This window comes from Abramis brama (genome assembly GCF_963993115.1).
Source record: "Abramis brama genome assembly, chromosome: 23".
NCBI lineage: Eukaryota > Metazoa > Chordata > Actinopteri > Cypriniformes > Leuciscidae > Abramis > Abramis brama.
The window spans coordinates 29,653,061-29,671,376 of NC_139985.1; the positions used below are offsets into that span (position 1 = coordinate 29,653,061).

The window sequence follows — 18,316 nt, forward strand, 5'->3', positions numbered from 1 at the left end:
TGGGTGCCCAGCGTGTGAGTGTCAATATATCTCAACATAATCTCAATATAATCTCAATATACCCTCCGGTCATCTTCTGGCCTCAGCCTCACGAGACAAGACGGTGCGCCTCTGGGTGCCCAGTGTGTGAGTCTCAATATATCTCAATATAATCTCAGTATAATCTCAATATAATCTCAATATAATCTCAGTATAATCTCAGAATATCTCAATATAATCTCAATATACCCTCCACTCATCTGCTGGCCTCAGCCTCCCGAGACAAGACGGTCCGGCTCTGGGTGCGCAGCGTGTGAGTCTCAATATAATCTCAATATATCTCAATATAATCTCAGTATATTTCAATATAATCTCAATATACCCTCCACTCATCTGCTGGCCTCAGCCTCCCGAGACAAGACAGTGCGCCTCCGGGTGCCCAGCGTGTGAGTCTCAATATATCTCAATATAATCTCAATATACCCTCCACTCATCTGCTGCCCTCAGCCTCCCGAGACAAGACGGTGCGGCTCTTGGTGCCCAGTGTGTGAGTCTCAATATATCTCTATATAATCTCAATATAATCTCAAGAAACCTCAATATAATCTAAATTTCCCCTTCGGTCATCTGCTGGGCTCAGTATATCTCAATATATCTCTATATAATCTCAATATAATCTCAATATATCTCAGTATAATCTACATATATACTCCACTCATCTAATGACCTCAGCCTCCCGAGACAAGACGGTGCGCCTCTGGGTGCCCAGCGTGTGAGTTTCAATATATCTAAATATAGCTCAATATAATCTCAATATTATCTCAATATACCCTCCGGTCATCTGCTGGCCTCAGCCTCCTGAGACAAGACGGTGCGGCTCTGGGTACCCAACGTGTGAGTCTCAATATATCTCTATATAATCTCAAAACATCTCAATATATCTCAATATAATCTCAATATAATCTCAATATATCTCAATACAATCTCAATAGTATCTCAATATATCTCAATATAATCTCAATAGTATCTCAATATAATCTCAATATTAGATATACAGCTCCATCTGCAGATTGTTGAATTTGCACACAGCTGATACTTATTGTGTTACTCAATAAATATTCTTTCATGACATTTAATATTTTGACTTTCATCACTATTTATGTCTTTATTCAAAGTAAATATTAACAAAATCAAACGTTTTAGCAGAGTAAGTTTCTAAAATTTGGCTGATTTGACACTGAATGACCGAATTACATTTATCACATCCTACCCATGATCCAGTATGTTCATGTCAGCAGACAAAAAGACTATTAATAATGTCAAATCTGTCTGGAGAGTTTTTTGAAGCTGAAGTCTGTTTTCAGACAGGTTTCCTGAAAGTGTCAGAGAGTCCCGTCTAGGGGGGGGCATTTTTCAGGAATATTGTATTCGAATATTCGTTTATTTCGTTATTATTCAGTAGTTTCTCTGAATCCTGCTGGGCTGGACTGAATCATGTAGTGCGTGTGCCTCAAACATGCGCATGTCTGGTCTTTGCACACGTTTAGTTTCCTGTTCTAGTTTCATGGCGTTTCCGCACGAGTCCCTGTAATGTTTAGATTACACGGATGATCTTTATGAGGCTCATATGCTCTTCAAGCCTTCTGTTCTACCAGTGACTAATGCTCCCATAAGCCTCTTCTCAGCCGGTGAGATGTGCATGTGGGCGTTGGGACAGAAATAACTGATAATAATCATGTTGTCTGAGTCTCATCATCTGTCCGATGCTTTACACTGAGATCCGCCTCCAGATAAACTGGAGATCTGGACCAGATCTGAAGCTTATCTTGAGCTCCTTATTTAATATCACAACAGTTTTCATGAGTAACATGAGCTTATTTCATTAATTCCCTAGACAATCTCAAATGTATCTTTTGTAACATTATAAATGTCTTTTAATGTCACTTTTGATCAGTTAAATGCGTCCTTGATGAATACAAACAATCTTAGCCCAGACTTTTGAATGTTAGTGTGTTTTGATATATTAATCAAAAGCTAATAGACATTGGGAAACCGAAGAAAGCTTTTTTATAGAAGGAAGACTATAAGAAGTGTGTGTGTTTAGATGTGATGTGTGTGTGTTGTGTTCAGGAAAGGCGAGTCCACGGTGTTCAGGGCCCATACAGGAACGGTGCGCAGCGTGAGCTTCTCCAGTGATGGTCAGACACTCGTCACCGCATCTGATGACAAGAGCATCAAAGTCTGGACCGTCCATCGCCAGAAGTTCCTCTTCTCCCTCAACCAGCACATCAACTGGGTGCGCTGCGCCAGGTACTGTTCACTAATCACTGTTCACTGTGTGTGAACCACATTCAGCTAACCCTAACCCATCTCATTTATACTACTACAATTATATCTAACCAAACTGTCTGACTGGAAAAAATATGATTTGTGTGTCTTAAAATGAGAGTCACGCCACAAAAAGCTTTTTTATATTGTTTTTAGACAAATTATCACTGGCGAAATGTTACAGTAAGGTCTCGTGATCTTGTATTAGGTAAATTATTATTATTATTATTCTGGCGTGATCTGGCGTGTTCTGACGTGATGTGCCGTGTTTTGACGTGATCTGGCGTGTTCTGGCATGATCTGACGTGATCTGGCGTGTTCTGGCGTGTTCTGACGTGATCTGGCGTGTTCTTACGTGTTCTGGCGTGTTCTGGCGTATTCTGCCGTATTCTGGCGTGTTCTGACGTGATCTGGCGTGATCTAGCGTATTCTTGCGTGTTCTGGCGTATTCTTGCGTGTTCTGGCGTGTTCTGATGTGATCTGGCGTGTTCAGGCGTGATCTGGCGTGTTCTGACGTGATCTGGCAAGTTCTGGAGTATTCTGACGTGATCTGGCATGTTCTGACATGATCTGGTGTTCTGACGTGTTCTGGCATGTTCTGGCGTATTCTGGCGTGTTCTGGCATATTCTGGCGTGATCTGGCGTGTTCTGGCGTATTCTTGCGTGTTCTGGCGTATTCTTGCGTGTTCTGGCGTGTTCTGACGTGATCTGGCATGTTCTGATGTGATCTGGCGTGTTCAGGCGTGATCTGGCGTGTTCTGACGTGATCTGGCATGTTCTGGAGTATTCTGACGTGATCTGGCATGTTCTGACGTGATCTGGGGTGATCTGGCGTGTTCTGACGTGATCTGGCATGTTCTGGCATGTTCTGACGTGATCTGGCATGTTCTGACGTGATCTGGCGTGTTCTGACACCAGATCTGGCGTGTTCTGGCGTGATCTGGCGTGTTCTGACATGATCTGGCATGTTCTGGCGTGTTCTGACGTATCTGGCATGTTCTGGTGTATTTTTGCGTGATCTGGCGTGTTCTGACGTGATCTGGCATGTTCTGACGTGATCTGGCGTGTTCTGACGTGATCTGGCATGTTCTGGCATGTTCTGACGTGATCTGGCGTGTTCTGACGTGAACTGGCATGTTCTGGCGTGTTCTGACGTGATCTGGCGTGATCTGGCGTGTTCTGACGGTATCTGGCGTGTTCTGACGTGAACTGGCATGTTCTGGCGTGTTCTGACGTGATCTGGCGTGTTCTGACGTGATCTGACGTGTTCTGACGTGTTATGGCATGTTCTGGCGTATTCTGGCGTGTTCTGACGTGATCTGGCATGTTCTGGCGTGTTCTGACGTGATCTGGCATGTTCTGGCATGTTCTGACGTGATCTGGCGTGATCTGGTGTGTTCTGACGTGATCTGGCATGTTCTGGCGTGTTCTGACGTGATCTGGTGTGTTCTGACGTGATCTGGCATGTTCTGGCGTGTTCTGACGTGATCTGGTGTGTTCTGACGTGATCTGGCATGTTCTGGCGTGTTCTGACGTGATCTGGCATGTTCTGGCGTGTTCTGACGTGATCTGGCGTGTTCTGACGTGATCTGGCATGTTCTGGCGTGTTCTGACGTGATCTGGCGTGATCTGGCGTGTTCTGGCGTGTTCTGACGTGATCTTATGGCAAGCCAAGTGGTTCAGAAATACGCTATAGATTAATCGCGTTACAGCCAAACGCCGTCAAATATGGCGTTTTAAACCATATTTGACGGCGCAAAATACGCTGTTGTAATTACAAACGCCATAAATTTTGGTTAGGGTTAGGGTTTTGACATTTTGGTTGCACAGAGCGCGTGTTATTTTATGGTGTTTTGCTTATAGTATAATGAGACACGACCACTAATTTCCACAGCCAGTAAGTTTGAACTGTTCTCTCCCAATCAATGATGAACTGAGTCAGACCAGACCAATTCAGCACGGATCATTTAATCCAATTCTTATGCTCATAAGGAGTTATTAAACAAGGAAAAGAATCCAGGTCTTTTTAAGATTGCCAGAAGAAGAAAATAAAAAAACCCAGTGTTCTGACGTGTTCTGATGAGATCTGGCTTGTTCTAATGTGTTCTGGTGTGTTCTGACGTGATCTGACGTGTTCTGACGTGATCTGACGTGTTCTGACGTGGTCTGGTGTGTTCTGACGTGATCTGACGTGATCTGATGTGATCTGGCGTGTTCTGATGAGATCTGGCTTGTTCTGATGTGATCTGACGTGTTCTGATGTGATCTGACGTGTTCTGATGTGATCTGGCGTGTTCTGATGAGATCTGGCTTGTTCTGGAGTATTCTGATGTGTTCTGAGGTGATCTGGCATGTTCTGACGTGTTCTGGCGTGATCTGACGTGATCTGGCGTGTTCTGACGTGATCTGGCGTGTTCTGACGTGTTCTGGCGTGTTCTGGCATGATCTGGCGTGTTCTGACGTGTTCTGGAGTATTCTGATGTGTTCTGAGGTGATCTGGCGTGTTCTGACGTGATCTGACGTGTTCTGACGTGTTCTGGCGTGATCTGGCGTGTTCTGACGTGTTCTGGAGTATTCTGATGTGTTCTGAGGTGATCTGGCGTGTTCTGACGTGATCTGGCGTGTTCTGACGTGTTCTGGCGTGTTCTGACGTGATCTGGCGTGATCTGACGTGTTCTGACGTGATCTGGCGTGTTCTGACGTGTTCTGGCGTGTTCTGGCATGATCTGGCGTTTTCTGACGTGTTCTGGAGTGTTCTGACGTGTTCTGGAGTATTCTGATGTGTTCTGAGGTGATCTGGCGTGTTCTGGCATGATCTGGCGTTTTCTGACGTGTTCTGGAGTGTTCTGACGTGTTCTGGAGTATTCTGATGTGTTCTGACGTGTTCTGGAGTGTTCTGACGTGTTCTGGAGTATTCTGATGTGTTCTGAGGTGATCTGGCGTGTTCTGACGTGATCTGGCGTGTTCTGGCATGATCTGGCGTGTTCTGACGTGTTCTGGAGTGTTCTGACGTGTTCTGGAGTATTCTGATGTGTTCTGAGGTGATCTGGCGTGTTCTGACGTGATCTGGCGTGTTCTGGCATGATCTGGCGTGTTCTGACGTGTTCTGGAGTGTTCTGACGTGTTCTGGAGTATTCTGATGTGTTCTGAGGTGATCTGGCGTGTTCTGAGGTGATCTGGCGTGTTCTGACGTGATCTGGTGTGTTCTGACGTGATCTGAATAGTGTCGTATGAATCCTGCAGGTTTTCCCCTGACGGGCGGTTGATCGTCTCTGCCAGTGATGACAGAACAGTGAAGCTGTGGGACAAGAACAGCAGAGAGTGTGTTCACTCGTTCTGTGATCACGGCGGGTGAGTGAGCACAGCACAGCACACACACTCACTGACACACACACACACACACACACACACACACACTCAGGCTCCTCTGCTTATGTTCAGGTATGTGAACACCGTGGCGTTTCACCCGAGTGGCACCTGTGTGGCAGCGGCTGGCACAGACAACACAGTGAAGGTGTGGGACATTCGCTCACACAGACTCCTGCAGCACTATCAGGGTGAGAGACTCTCTCACACACACACACACACACACACACACACACAAGCTCAGACTCCTGCAGCACTATCAGGGTGAGAGACTCTCACTCACACACACACACACACACACACACACACAAGCTCAGACTCCTGCAGCACTATCAGGGTGAGAGACTCTCACTCACACACACACACACACACACAAACGCCTTAAAAATTCAAGCAAGCACAGTAAACTTCACAATAATAATTGGGAATGTGCTAATTAGATCACAACTAATGAGTGTAACAGCACACATAGAGAAACTCACTGAAGATTTATCACCATTGAAAATGTTACATTGAATTTATAGTTCAATAAATAAGTAGCCTAGTTAATATTAAGTTACTTACATTTTAGACAAACAATATTAACTGTTTTTGTTCTATTTCACCACCGAAAATAGTTCCAAAGGAAAGCAACAGCAGTGCGGTGTTTTATATCATCCGAGATGTTCATGTGTTTCTTTCTTCAGTCGAAAAGAAATGAAGGTTTTTGAGGAAAACACTCCAGGATGTTTCTCCATATAGTGTCTTCAATGGGGTCCAACGGGTCGAAGGTCCAGATGTGAGTTTCAGTGCAGCTTCAAAGTCTCGACACGATCCAGCCGAGGAATAAGAGTCTCATCTAGACAAACCAGCGGACATTTATAACAAAATAAACATTTATATACTTTTTAACCACAAATGCTGGTCTTGCTCTAGCTGTGATGCGACACACATTATGTTAAAAACCTTCATTTCTTTTCGACTGAAGAAAGACATGAACATCAAATTTTAATTCTAAAGTGAACAAATCCTTCAACTAATATAAACTAACAATAATCAATATATTTTTACAGCATTTATTAATCTTTGTTAATGTTAGTTAATAATAATGTTATTAACACCTGAGATTAATCAATGCTGTAGAAGTGTAACTAAATGTTAACTAATGTAATGTTAAGAATTTTTCTTATTAGACCAAGTCACAGTACATTTAGTCACAACTTCATTTCCATGCTGACATAAACATAAACTAATTTTAATGGGCAAAAATATAATGTTAACTGTGTAAATAGTTTTTTTGGAGTTTCAGGCCATATGAAAAGTGTCAGTCGATGTGAGAACGGCTCATTTCTTGTCATTTCAAACCTTGTAACTTTAATAAATGAAAAATGTGTGTGTATAAAAGTAAACTCTCATGTCTGGAGCACAAACGACACACATATATGTTTATGTTAATTAACATTATCCAGTAATTCATAATGTATGCAGAAGATATAAGTGTAGATAAAGATGATCCAGGATGAAGCTGTGAGTGTGACGCCTGCAGTGTCTGCCTTCGCCTGCGGGGGCGTGTGAAGGGTGTGACGCCTGCAGTGTCTGCCTTCGCCTGCGGGGGGCGTGTGAATGGTGTGACGCCTGCAGTGTCTGCCTTCGCCTGCGGGGGGCGTGTGAAGGGCGAGAGAGCTGGAGATCAGAGAGAACGAGACTGGGACTAAACCTAGAACAGCTGCAGATGTCCAGTCTTCAGGCGTTTCCAGCACACTGAACCAATGAAAACACTTCTGCAAAAATTAAACCAAAGTTTGCAAACTGACCAAAAAAAAAAGAAAAATTGGAAATATTTTTTGGATCAGCAATTAACTTTACGATACATTTAAAGTAAATTAATTCACATTATTATATAGTTCTTACAAATATTTTAACAAAATTGCTTCTGCTTATTTTTATTTAAAATGTTTTTTGAACTTTGGTGCGACTCCTCAAAGATGTAGTAATATTTGTGAATTATTAATAATTCATGATATTTTTGCAACAACAACAAAAAAAGAACACTTTTTACCTTGAAAACATATAATTCTATACATTAAACTGGGTTTGGTTGCAATGGGAAAAACATGTTTTGTGCCGACACATTTTATTATTGAAAACCGTCCAATTTAAAGTTTTACAATTGATTCAGATTTTATGGTTAATATGTTTTATGTAATTGTCTGTAATGTCAAGCTTGTGTAGTTGTGTAGTGTAGAGATTGTAGTGTTCAGATGGTATAAGTGTGTGTGTGTGTGTGTGTGTTTCAGTTCATAGTGCGGCGGTGAACGGCCTCTCCTTCCATCCGTCTGGAAACTTCCTCATCTCAGCCTCCAGCGACTCCACACTCAAGATCCTGGACCTGCTGGAGGGCCGGCTGCTCTACACACTGCACGGCCATCAGGTACACACCGCTGACCCCTAACCTCTGACCCTGACCTTAACCCTGACCCCCAACCCTGACCCCTGACCTCCAGCGACTCCACACTCAAGATCCTGGACCTGCTGGAGGGCCGGCTGCTCTACACACTGCACGGCCATCAGGAACACACCGCTGACCCCTAACCTCTGACCCTGACCTTAACCCTGACCCCCAACCCTGACCCCTGACCTCCAGCGACTCCACACTCAAGATCCTGGACCTGCTGGAGGGCCGGCTGCTCTACACACTGCACGGCCATCAGGTACACACCACTGACCTCTGACCTTAACCCTGACCCCCAACCCTGACCCCTGACCTCCTGTGACTCCACACTCAAGATCCTGGACCTGCTGGAGGGCCGGCTGCTCTACACACTGCACGGCCATCAGGTACACACCACTGACCCCTGACCTCTGACCCTGACCCCTGACCTCCTGTGACTCCACACTCAAGATCCTGGACCTGCTGGAGGGCCGGCTGCTCTACACACTGCATGGCCATCAGGTACACACCACTGACCCCTGACCTCTGACCCTGACCCCTGACCTCCAGCGACTCCACACTCAAGATCCTGGACCTGCTGGAGGGCCGGCTGCTCTACACACTGCACGGCCATCAGGTACACACCACTGACCTCTGACCCCTGACCCTGACCCCCGACCCCTGACCTCCTGTGACTCCACACTCAAGATCCTGGACCTGCTGGAGGGCCAGCTGCTCTACACACTGCACGGCCATTAGGTACACACCTCTGACCCTGACCCCTGACCTCCAGCGACTCCACACTCAAGATCCTGGACCTGCTGGAGGGCCGGCTGCTCTACACACTGCACGGCCATCAGGTACACACCACTGACCCCTGACCCTGACCCCTGACCTCCTGTTACTCCACACTCAAGATCCTGGACCTGCTGGAGGGCCGGCTGCTCTACACACTGCATGGCCATCAGGTACACACCACTGACCCCTGACCTCTGACCCTGACCCCTGACCTCCAGCGACTCCACACTCAAGATCCTGGACCTGCTGGAGAGCCAGCTGCTCTACACACTGCATGGCCATCAGGTACACACCACTGACCTCTGACCCCCGACCTCCAGCGACTCCACACTCAAGATCCTGGACCTGCTGGAGGGCCGGCTGCTCTACACACTGCACGGCCATTAGGTACACACCGCTGACCTCTGACCTCTGACCCTGACCCCTGACCTCCAGCGACTCCACACTCAAGATCCTGGACCTGCTGGAGGGCCGGCTGCTCTACACACTGCACGGCCATCAGGTACACACCACTGACCCCTGACCTCTGACCCTGACCCCTGACCTCCAGCGACTCCACACTCAAGATCCTGGACCTGCTGGAGGGCCAGCTGCTCTACACACTGCACGGCCATCAGGTACACACAACTGACCTCTGACCTCTGACCCTGACCCCCGACCCCTGACCTCCAGCGACTCCACACTCAAGATCCTGGACCTGCTGGAGGGCCGGCTGCTCTACACACTGCATGGCCATCAGGTACACACCACTGACCTCTGACCTCTGAGCCTGACCTCCAGCGACTCCACACTCAAGATCCTGGACCTGCTGGAGGGCCGGCTGCTCTACACACTGCACGGCCATCAGGTACACACCACTGACCTCTGACCTCTGACCCTGACCCCCGACCCTGAGCTCCAGCGACTGATCTGACCCTGATCTCCAGCGAAGATCCTGGACCTGACCCTTGATTCTTGACCCTCCACTCACACTCCAGAACCTGTGCGCTGAACACGAGGACATCTTGGACACGAGGCAAACACTGACCTGACGACTGCTGTGTATTCTCAGACAACCTTCTTCATGCACTAAATCACACATACACTCTTATAACTTCTGCATTATTACTTGATGCACATCGTACTTTAATCCTCAAGAGGCAGTGCATTGCACCAGGGCTGATGGAGCGCTTGGGAATCATGCTTTTGCTTGATGGGTTGAAGCGTATGTTGTTCTGCATATGAATGAATTCATCACATGACAGAAGTGATCTGTTCGTTCCAACACTGCCACTTCACTAGGTGTTGTGTTTTCCCTTCAGCGGAGCGTTGGCTAAATCAATCGAGTATTAAAGCGCACGCCTACATACTGAAGGTGAGTCATGTTAGCGCTTAGACCTGAAGCCTCCTGGTTAGCGTTAGTGTAGCGGACGCCTGCTAGCGTCAGTGGGATGAGCGCGTGACCTCTGTCAGCCTTCAGCTCAACACACCGCTGGAAACACAGGCAGCTCATGAGGAAGTCTGCTTGAAGACGTGCTTTGGGCTGAAGTTTGAGTTTTCAGTCATGTGACAGGCAGCTCGGTAAAGGTGTATTGTGGTAAACCCCATTGGTTAACTAGCTACTGTGATTAGCTATAGTGCTTGTGTTGGTGGCAGATCAGACTCAGAGGCAGCAGGAGTTGTTGGGACTCATGTTTGGACCGTCACTGGATTCGTCTCTGGCACATTAATGGTGGTTCCACGAGTCCCGTGTGCTGATCCGAGGTCTGATGCTGGTGTCTGACCTCATCTTCTACACGGCTGTTGCGTAACGTCCCACTGAAAGGCTCTTGTTCAGTCCACACTCACAAACACTGCTGTTCGGCCTTGAAATGAGACGCTCTCAAGCCCTCACGTGCTTTATTAGCACACGTTACTATTCTTGTGGTCAACAATCATCTATGAAAGTTAATCCACAAAAAAAAAAAATTTGTATTTTTTATTTATTTATTTTTTATTCTTAATTTTTTACTACTGTTTCTTGTAAATGTACTTGTATATGTACTACTGTTTATTGTATTGAAAGGCTCTTTCCTGTCTGTCGGTAGGGAAGCGTAAGATGGCACTAGAACAGTTCAGAATGCTGGAATCCAGTCATTTATCCAGATCAGTGCTTAAGACATGCTTTCTTTGGGCGGTAAATAATGCCACTAATACCAGTAAACTGACGAGCGCAAACCTTAGTAAATCACGTTGCATGATTCATTTAAATATCACGTCTGAAAGGGAAACTCCTACAAATGCATCACTAACTGCAGAGATATCGGTGTTTTTCTCTCTGCGTGTGTTTAGTAAATCCTGACAGTAGTGTTGAACATGTGAAGAGTGTCTGCGCTGATCAAGCTGTGACGGCTCTTCTCAGCTGTAGATATTAGCATGTTTTACAGCAGATGTGCAGATGTCGCTGCAGTGTAGTTGAGTGTGTCTCTGAGCATGTGCGCACACGTGTGTGAATGTACGTGTTACAGACGTGTTCATCAGAAGAGACTCGTCCACATTCCTCATGTTCATCTGCCATCACCTCTTCCTCTGACGCTTCAGGCTGAGACACGTCCGTCTTATACAACAGCACACGGCTCTACAGCACATGCTTTACTCCAGCCTCAACACACAGTGCTCAGATCAGATTACACTCGTGTGTTTTACAGTAACCGTGATGAACTGCGCTATGAAGCCTGTGCTGCAGTCTTTGTTGTGTTCATAGTAGCCTATTCCGTTGTAATCTAAACTATTCAACCCACTGCAAATCAGGTTTATTGGCAGAATGTACAGACTTTAATCTGTTTGCAATAAACAAATCAAATCAAAAGTGATTGAAAAAGCTCAACACAACAAATCATTTTTATTACAACTGTACATTCAGGAAACACAGGCTGTCGTGTTTAAGTTAATTGGTGCATCAGTCGCTTGTCTAATATACATTTAGGGAAATCTAGTCCTATAAATGATAAACTGCATGTTACCATTCAGAACCTCAAACATAACAGCTAACGTTTGTTAGCAAACTCACTGTGAGTCACACACACTAGCACACACTAGCGCACACATTAGCACACATTAGCACACACTAGCACACATTAGCACACACTAGCACACACTAGCACACATTAGCACACACTAGCACACATTAGCACACACTAGCACACATTAGCACACACTAGCACACACTAGCATACATTAGCACACACTAGCACACATTAGCACACATTAGCACACACTAGCACACATTAGCACACACTAGCACACACTAGCACACATTAGCACACACTAGCACACACTAGTGAATCCAGTGAAGTCAGTGAGTGGATACTTGACATCGACTGTGTGACACTCCAAAACCCTTACACTCCATGAGCACAGGATGCATGAGAGTGTGTGTGAGTGAGTGTGTGTGTGTGTGTGTGTGTGTGTGCGTGCGTGCGTGTGTGTGTGTGCGTGTGTGTGTGTGCGCGTAGTGAGTGAGTGTGAGTGAGTGAGTGTGTAGTGAGTGTGTGTGTGTGTGTGTGTGTGTAGTGAGTGAGTGAGTGAGTGTGTGTGTGTGTTTGTGCGTTTGTGCGTGTGTGGTGAGTGAGTGCATGTGCGTGTGTGGTGAGTGTGTGTGTGTGTGTAGTGAGTGAGTGAGTGTGTGTGTGGAGTGAGTGAGTGTGTGTGTGTGTGCGAGAGAGCGTGTGTGTGTGTGTGTGCGAGAGAGCGTGTGTGTGTGTGTGCGCGAGAGAGCGTGTGTGTGTGTGTGAGAGAGCGTGTGTGTGTGTGAGAGAGCGTGAGTGTGAGTGTGTTGTGTGTGTGTGTAGTGAGTGAGTGAGTGAGTGAGTGTGTGTGTGTGTGTGTGTGTAGTGAGTGAGTGTGTGTGTGTAGTGAGTGAGTGTGTGTGTGTGTGTGAGAGAGCGTGTGTGTGTAGTGAGTGAGTGTGAGTGTGTAGTGTGTGTGTGTGTGTGTAGTGAGTGAGTGAGTGTGTGTGTGTGTGTGTGCGAGAGAGCGTGTGGTTTGGTTTAGCCGTGTCTGGTCTGAGTTCAGCTCATGTACAGCCTAAATTTACCCTCCTCTCTTCAGCCAAAGTCAACATGGCTTCATGACGCTGTAATTTTCCTCCTCCAGACGCCGAGGGTTTCTTCTGTTCTCTCTGGCTCTGAGGAGTGTGTGTATAGAAGGAAACGACTGGCGTCCTTCTAGATTACAGTGCAGGATAAAGCCGCTTGTGACCGACTCTCCACTGTTGGCTGAGGGAGATGATTAGACGAATGTCCAAGCTGCTGTTTTATGTATAAGACCAGCAAACGACATCAAATTATTCTTTCAACTACTTTGAGAAGCATCATTTATATTCTTCATTACGGATCGTCTCATAATGATGGTGTGTTCTCAGGGTCCTGCCACCTGTGTGAGCTTCTCCCGGACCGGAGACTTCTTCGCCTCCGCTGGCTCTGACCAACAGGTGATGCTCTGCTGTATGATCACACAGAAGTGTGTGTGTGTGTGTGTGCGCAGCGCTCATCATGTGACCTGTTGCAGGTGATGGTGTGGAGGACGAACTTCGACAGTGTGGATTACAGTGCAGTGCTGGAGCAGAGATGTGCTGCGGACTCCAGCACTTCGGTTCACAGCGGCCCGCTCACACAGGTAAACACATCATCACATCATCACATCACCACAGCATCACATCATCACACTGCAGTGCTTTAAAGTGCTTCAGCTTCACTTGACTTACGCTTTCATGCAATCAAACAGTATTGAAACACACTTACATGGGAGGAGAACAGTCCTCCGGATGAGGAACTTAAAAAACACTATTGCCAAATGCACACACTAATTCAAGATTTGCCTTTAAATGTTGTGTGAATGTGAAGGCAAATGTATATGACTGTAATGTATTGTAATACAGTGAGTCCTGCTGAATCTGCATATATATATATATACAGTGAGGAAAATAAGTATTTGAACACCCTGCTATTTTGCAAGTTCTCCCACTTGGAAATCGTGGAGGGGTCTGAAATTGTCATAGTAGGTGCATGTCCACTGTGAGAGACATAATCTAAAAAAAAAAATCCAGAAATCACAATGTATGATTTTTTAACTATTTATTTGTATGATACAGCTGTAGTATTTGAACACCTGAGAAAATCAATGTTAATATTTGGTACAGTAGCCTTTGTTTGCAATTACAGAGGTCAAACGTTTCCTGTAGTTTTTCACCAGGTTTGCACACACTGCAGGAGGGATTTTGGCCCACTCCTCCACACAGATCTTCTCTAGATCAGTCAGGTTTCTGGGCTGTCGCTGAGAAACACGGAGTTTGAGCTCCCTCCAAAGATTCTCTATTGGGTTTAGGTCTGGAGACTGGCTAGGCCACGCCAGAACCTTGATATGCTTCTTACAGAGCCACTCCTTGGTTATCCTGGCTGTGTGCTTCAGGTCATTGTCATGTTGGAAGACCCAGCCTCGACCCATCTTCAATGCTCTAACTGAGGGAAGGAGGTTGTTCCCCAAAATCTCGCAATACATGGCCCCGGTCATCCTCTCCTTAATACAGTGCAGTCGCCCTGTCCCATGTGCAGAAAAACCCCCCAAAGCATGATGCTACCACCCCCATGCTTCACAGTAGGGATGGTGTTCTTGGGATGGTACTCATCATTCTTCTTCCTCCAAACACGTTTAGTGGAATTATGACCAAAAAGTTCTATTTTGGTCTCATTTGACCACATGACTTTCTCCCATGACTCCTCTGGATCATCCAAATGGTCATTGGCAAACTTAAGACGGGCCTTGACATGTGCTGGTTTAAGCAGGGGAACCTTCCGTGCCATGCATGATTTCAAACCATGACGTCTTAGTGTATTACCAACAGTAACCTTGGAAACGGTGGTCCCAGCTCTTTTCAGGTCATTGACCAGCTCCTCCCGTGTAGTTCTGGGCTGATTTCTCACCTTTCTTAGGATCATTGAGACCCCACGAGGTGAGATCTTGCATGGAGCCCCAGTCCGAGGGAGATTGACAGTCATGTTTAGCTTCTTCCATTTTCTAATGATTGCTCCAACAGTGGACCTTTTTTCACCAAGCTGCTTGGCAATTTCCCCGTAGCCCTTTCCAGCCTTGTGGAGGTGTACAATTTTGTCTCGAGTGTCTTTGGACAGCTCTTTGGTCTTGGCCATGTTAGTAGTTGGATTCTTACTGATTGTATGGGGTGGACAGGTGTCTTTATGCAGCTAACGACCTCAAACAGGTGCATCTAAATAAGGATAATAAATGGAGTGGAGGTGGACATTTTAAAGGCAGACTAACAGGTCTTTGAGGGTCAGAATTCTAGCTGATAGACAGGTGTTCAAATACTTATTTGCAGCTGTATCATACAAATAAATAGTTAAAAAATCATATATTGTGATTTCTGGATTTTTTTTTTTAGATTATGTCTCTCACAGTGGACATGCACCTACGGTGACAATTTCAGACCCCTCCATGATTTCCAAGTGGGAGAACTTGCAAAATAGCAGGGTGTTCAAATACTTATTTTCCTCACTGTTTATATTTAGCTGAGTTGTGATTTTGGTGTTTTGCGTTGGCCTCGCTGACTGCACACAAAACCTTCAGCATGCAATGCAATGTGTCCTAATTCAGGAAAAGAAGTGCTTCGTTTGAAAGAATCAGTGGAACCGATTGGCTAATCAGACTGAACTGAACACAGGAGTCATGAATCACTTGCTCAGTGAATCATCTCACTTGACTCACATGAACTTTATATCAATACAGTGTGTTGATCATGAGAGTAAAGACAGGGTTTCCGCGGATCCTTAAAAAGTCTTAAATTAGATTTTTAAAATTTAAGGCCATATAAAGTCTTAAAAAGTCTTATTTTTTACTTATGAAAGGTCTTAAATATTCTATGGCAATTTGACTTAGACATATCTAAATTTTTTCAAAATTAAAACGATCTAATTAGCATACTTTTTTATTTATTATTCTGTCTTTGTGGATTTGCTTGTTCACGTGACATTTGACGTAGTCGTGGCCAGCATTTACCCGCTATATCTCTATAGTTACCATAAACTTTGCAGCTTTAAAAAACCAATCATCATTCCTTAATGCCGAAACCTGACAGCCAATCCGAGTCAGAGTAACATTAGGGCAGAATTGTTTTCAAAGTCTTTTACACTGCTAGTCTGACAACTGGACACACTGTCGAACAAAGAACCGCACGTCGGAAAGCAAGCCTGAGGTGAGTTAGCTTACAATGTTAACTGTCCTGTCAGATACAGAGAGCGATGTTGCCAATGTCATTATTTTTATTTTGACATAGAAGAGGGTGGGATAATATCGTGAGCGGGCGCGGGCGCCGTGAGAGCTGAGCGGGCAGGAACGAGTAGTGAGTTGTCGTCGAAAAAGATGGATAACGCAAAAAAGCTGTCAGGGCTAAAAATAGAAAAAGAAAGAGGGGAAAGGAGATGGCATGTCAACTGATGCGACAGCAGCTCAATAAGTGGATGGTGAAAGGCTACAGGTAGGATTTTGTTTTGTGTGACGTCCAGGCATGTAGGCTAATGCCATCGGGACTACCGGGAGATTCCCGGTGGGCCGACGTGCTTTTTGGGCCGATACATCTCATAATTTTTTGTTTAGTTTTTTGTCTTAACGGCCCATAAAACTCGTACATCGGCGGCCCATTCATTTTGTTTTGCTTAATTGGCGGCGCTGGGTTAGTGCGTAATTAGTGTGTAATGCATTGGTCAAAAAAAAGTCAGCGTTAGTTTTTTTTCTGACACCCCATGAAACACGTAGATCAGCAGCCCATTGGTTCTTTTCTTGATTGACACTGGGCTAGCCCAATCACATCTTTAATGTGTAGTATAGAAATATACTCTTTCAAGTATAGAAATTAGTACAAAACTAATTATGAAAGTTTCCTTTATTTTTCAGTGCATTTGTTTTACAATATATGGCTATTACTATCATGGTATTAATATTATAACTATTATTATGTAGTAGTAGACAGACACTGTAACTAAAAGAGTTTTGAATTTTTCTTTGTTTAATTTGCACCAGATGAATTTAACATTAAAAAGCACACAATTTTCTTACGGGGGAGCATGCCCCCGAACCCCCCTAGAGGGACAGAGGTCCACTCACCACAGTAATCCAAAATCCTGTGAGAAACACTGGTATTGCTATGCCAATGCAGCTTACAGCTTTTTGGGGGGATTCATCACTGTGGAGTATAGTTCAATTCTATTAATAAGTGATTTTTTTTTACTTATTTCATCTGTTGATGGGGATATATATATATATATATATAAAGTTGATTGGATTGGATTTTTTTGCTGCCGCATCCTTCTCACCTTTTTTACCCCTGACCTGTTTTCATGCCTGAATATCACATCAGAAAGAGTGCCGTTTTCCCGTGCACAGTTGCAAATGTGATATTTATTTTATATAACAGTTAAATGAACAATAAATGAACATTGTGAGTTACATTTTATAAACAATATTGTCTATATTATTTGTTTTCCCTTTATTTCACCGACGAGAATTTCAAAATGAAACCGTAGCAGAGTCTCAATGCAACAGACAGCGATGATTTTTTGACTGAAATCCGCGTTTTGAATGAATCAATTTAATGATTCAATGAACAATCACTTGCTTCTTTCCCGAATGAATCAGCCGTTTGAACAAATCGGTTGAATTAATTCCAACCCCCAACTCACTTATTAAGACAGTGACTTGCAGCCACCTACTGGTGGTTTTAGTTTCACATTTAACCCCCTGGGGTCGGCGGTATCGCCGGCGATACCAGCTCGCTTTTTTTTTTATCAGTTCAAAAGAGATTCATTTTGCTCTGCTGTCTTTGATATTACAAACAAGTTTCATACATCAATCGATTCTGTTAAGTGTGTATTATTTTTGTGTATACTCACAATAAAAACAAAGTGTTGTGCTTTTTGCCAAATAAAGAAAAATAAACATGATGTGAGTTCTGCTTTCTCTCTGTCAGTGAAGTCCATTCTGAAACGCGTCCGAAAATGAACAATAACTCAGCGAATACTCAGTCAATCAGGCATACAGACACACAGGCATGAAGCTTGAATTCTCTTCTTTTAAATGAAGTAATTTATATAAAAAACAAATATTCTCAGTTCATGTAATCTGTAAGAAAAGAGCGAGATGTCAGTCGTTCTCATCTCATCGAATTATTTTTAATGTGACCCCGCCCACGGAGAGCGCGCGCTATTCAAACGCAAATGAATGAGGCAATCGATGCAAACTGTGAACGCCCCCATATCAGCTTGAGAAAACACAAGTTTAATCAGATCATTGTACTTGTTTACACAGTCTCGCAGCGCTGTGAGGAATAATACTATCGTAATAATAATAATGGAAAATGTACCTCAGAAGTGCGGGTATTTCGAGGAGCAACGGATCCGACTGAGCTGA

General features: G+C 44.7%; 1 protein-coding gene across 2 annotated transcripts in view; it reads left to right on the forward strand.

Annotated features, from left to right (window-relative positions):
- poc1a (POC1 centriolar protein A) overlaps positions 1 to 18,316 on the forward strand; it is a 93,286-nt gene that overhangs the window by 11,736 nt on the left and 63,234 nt on the right. For both annotated transcript variants that reach the window (XM_084100844.1, XM_084100845.1), the window contains exons 4-9: positions 2,110 to 2,289; positions 5,551 to 5,658; positions 5,749 to 5,864; positions 7,950 to 8,083; positions 13,263 to 13,331; positions 13,409 to 13,516. In XM_084100844.1, coding sequence (XP_083956970.1) covers positions 2,110 to 2,289; positions 5,551 to 5,658; positions 5,749 to 5,864; positions 7,950 to 8,083; positions 13,263 to 13,331; positions 13,409 to 13,516 — 715 coding nt within the window. The remainder of the gene's footprint in view (positions 1 to 2,109; positions 2,290 to 5,550; positions 5,659 to 5,748; positions 5,865 to 7,949; positions 8,084 to 13,262; positions 13,332 to 13,408; positions 13,517 to 18,316) is intronic.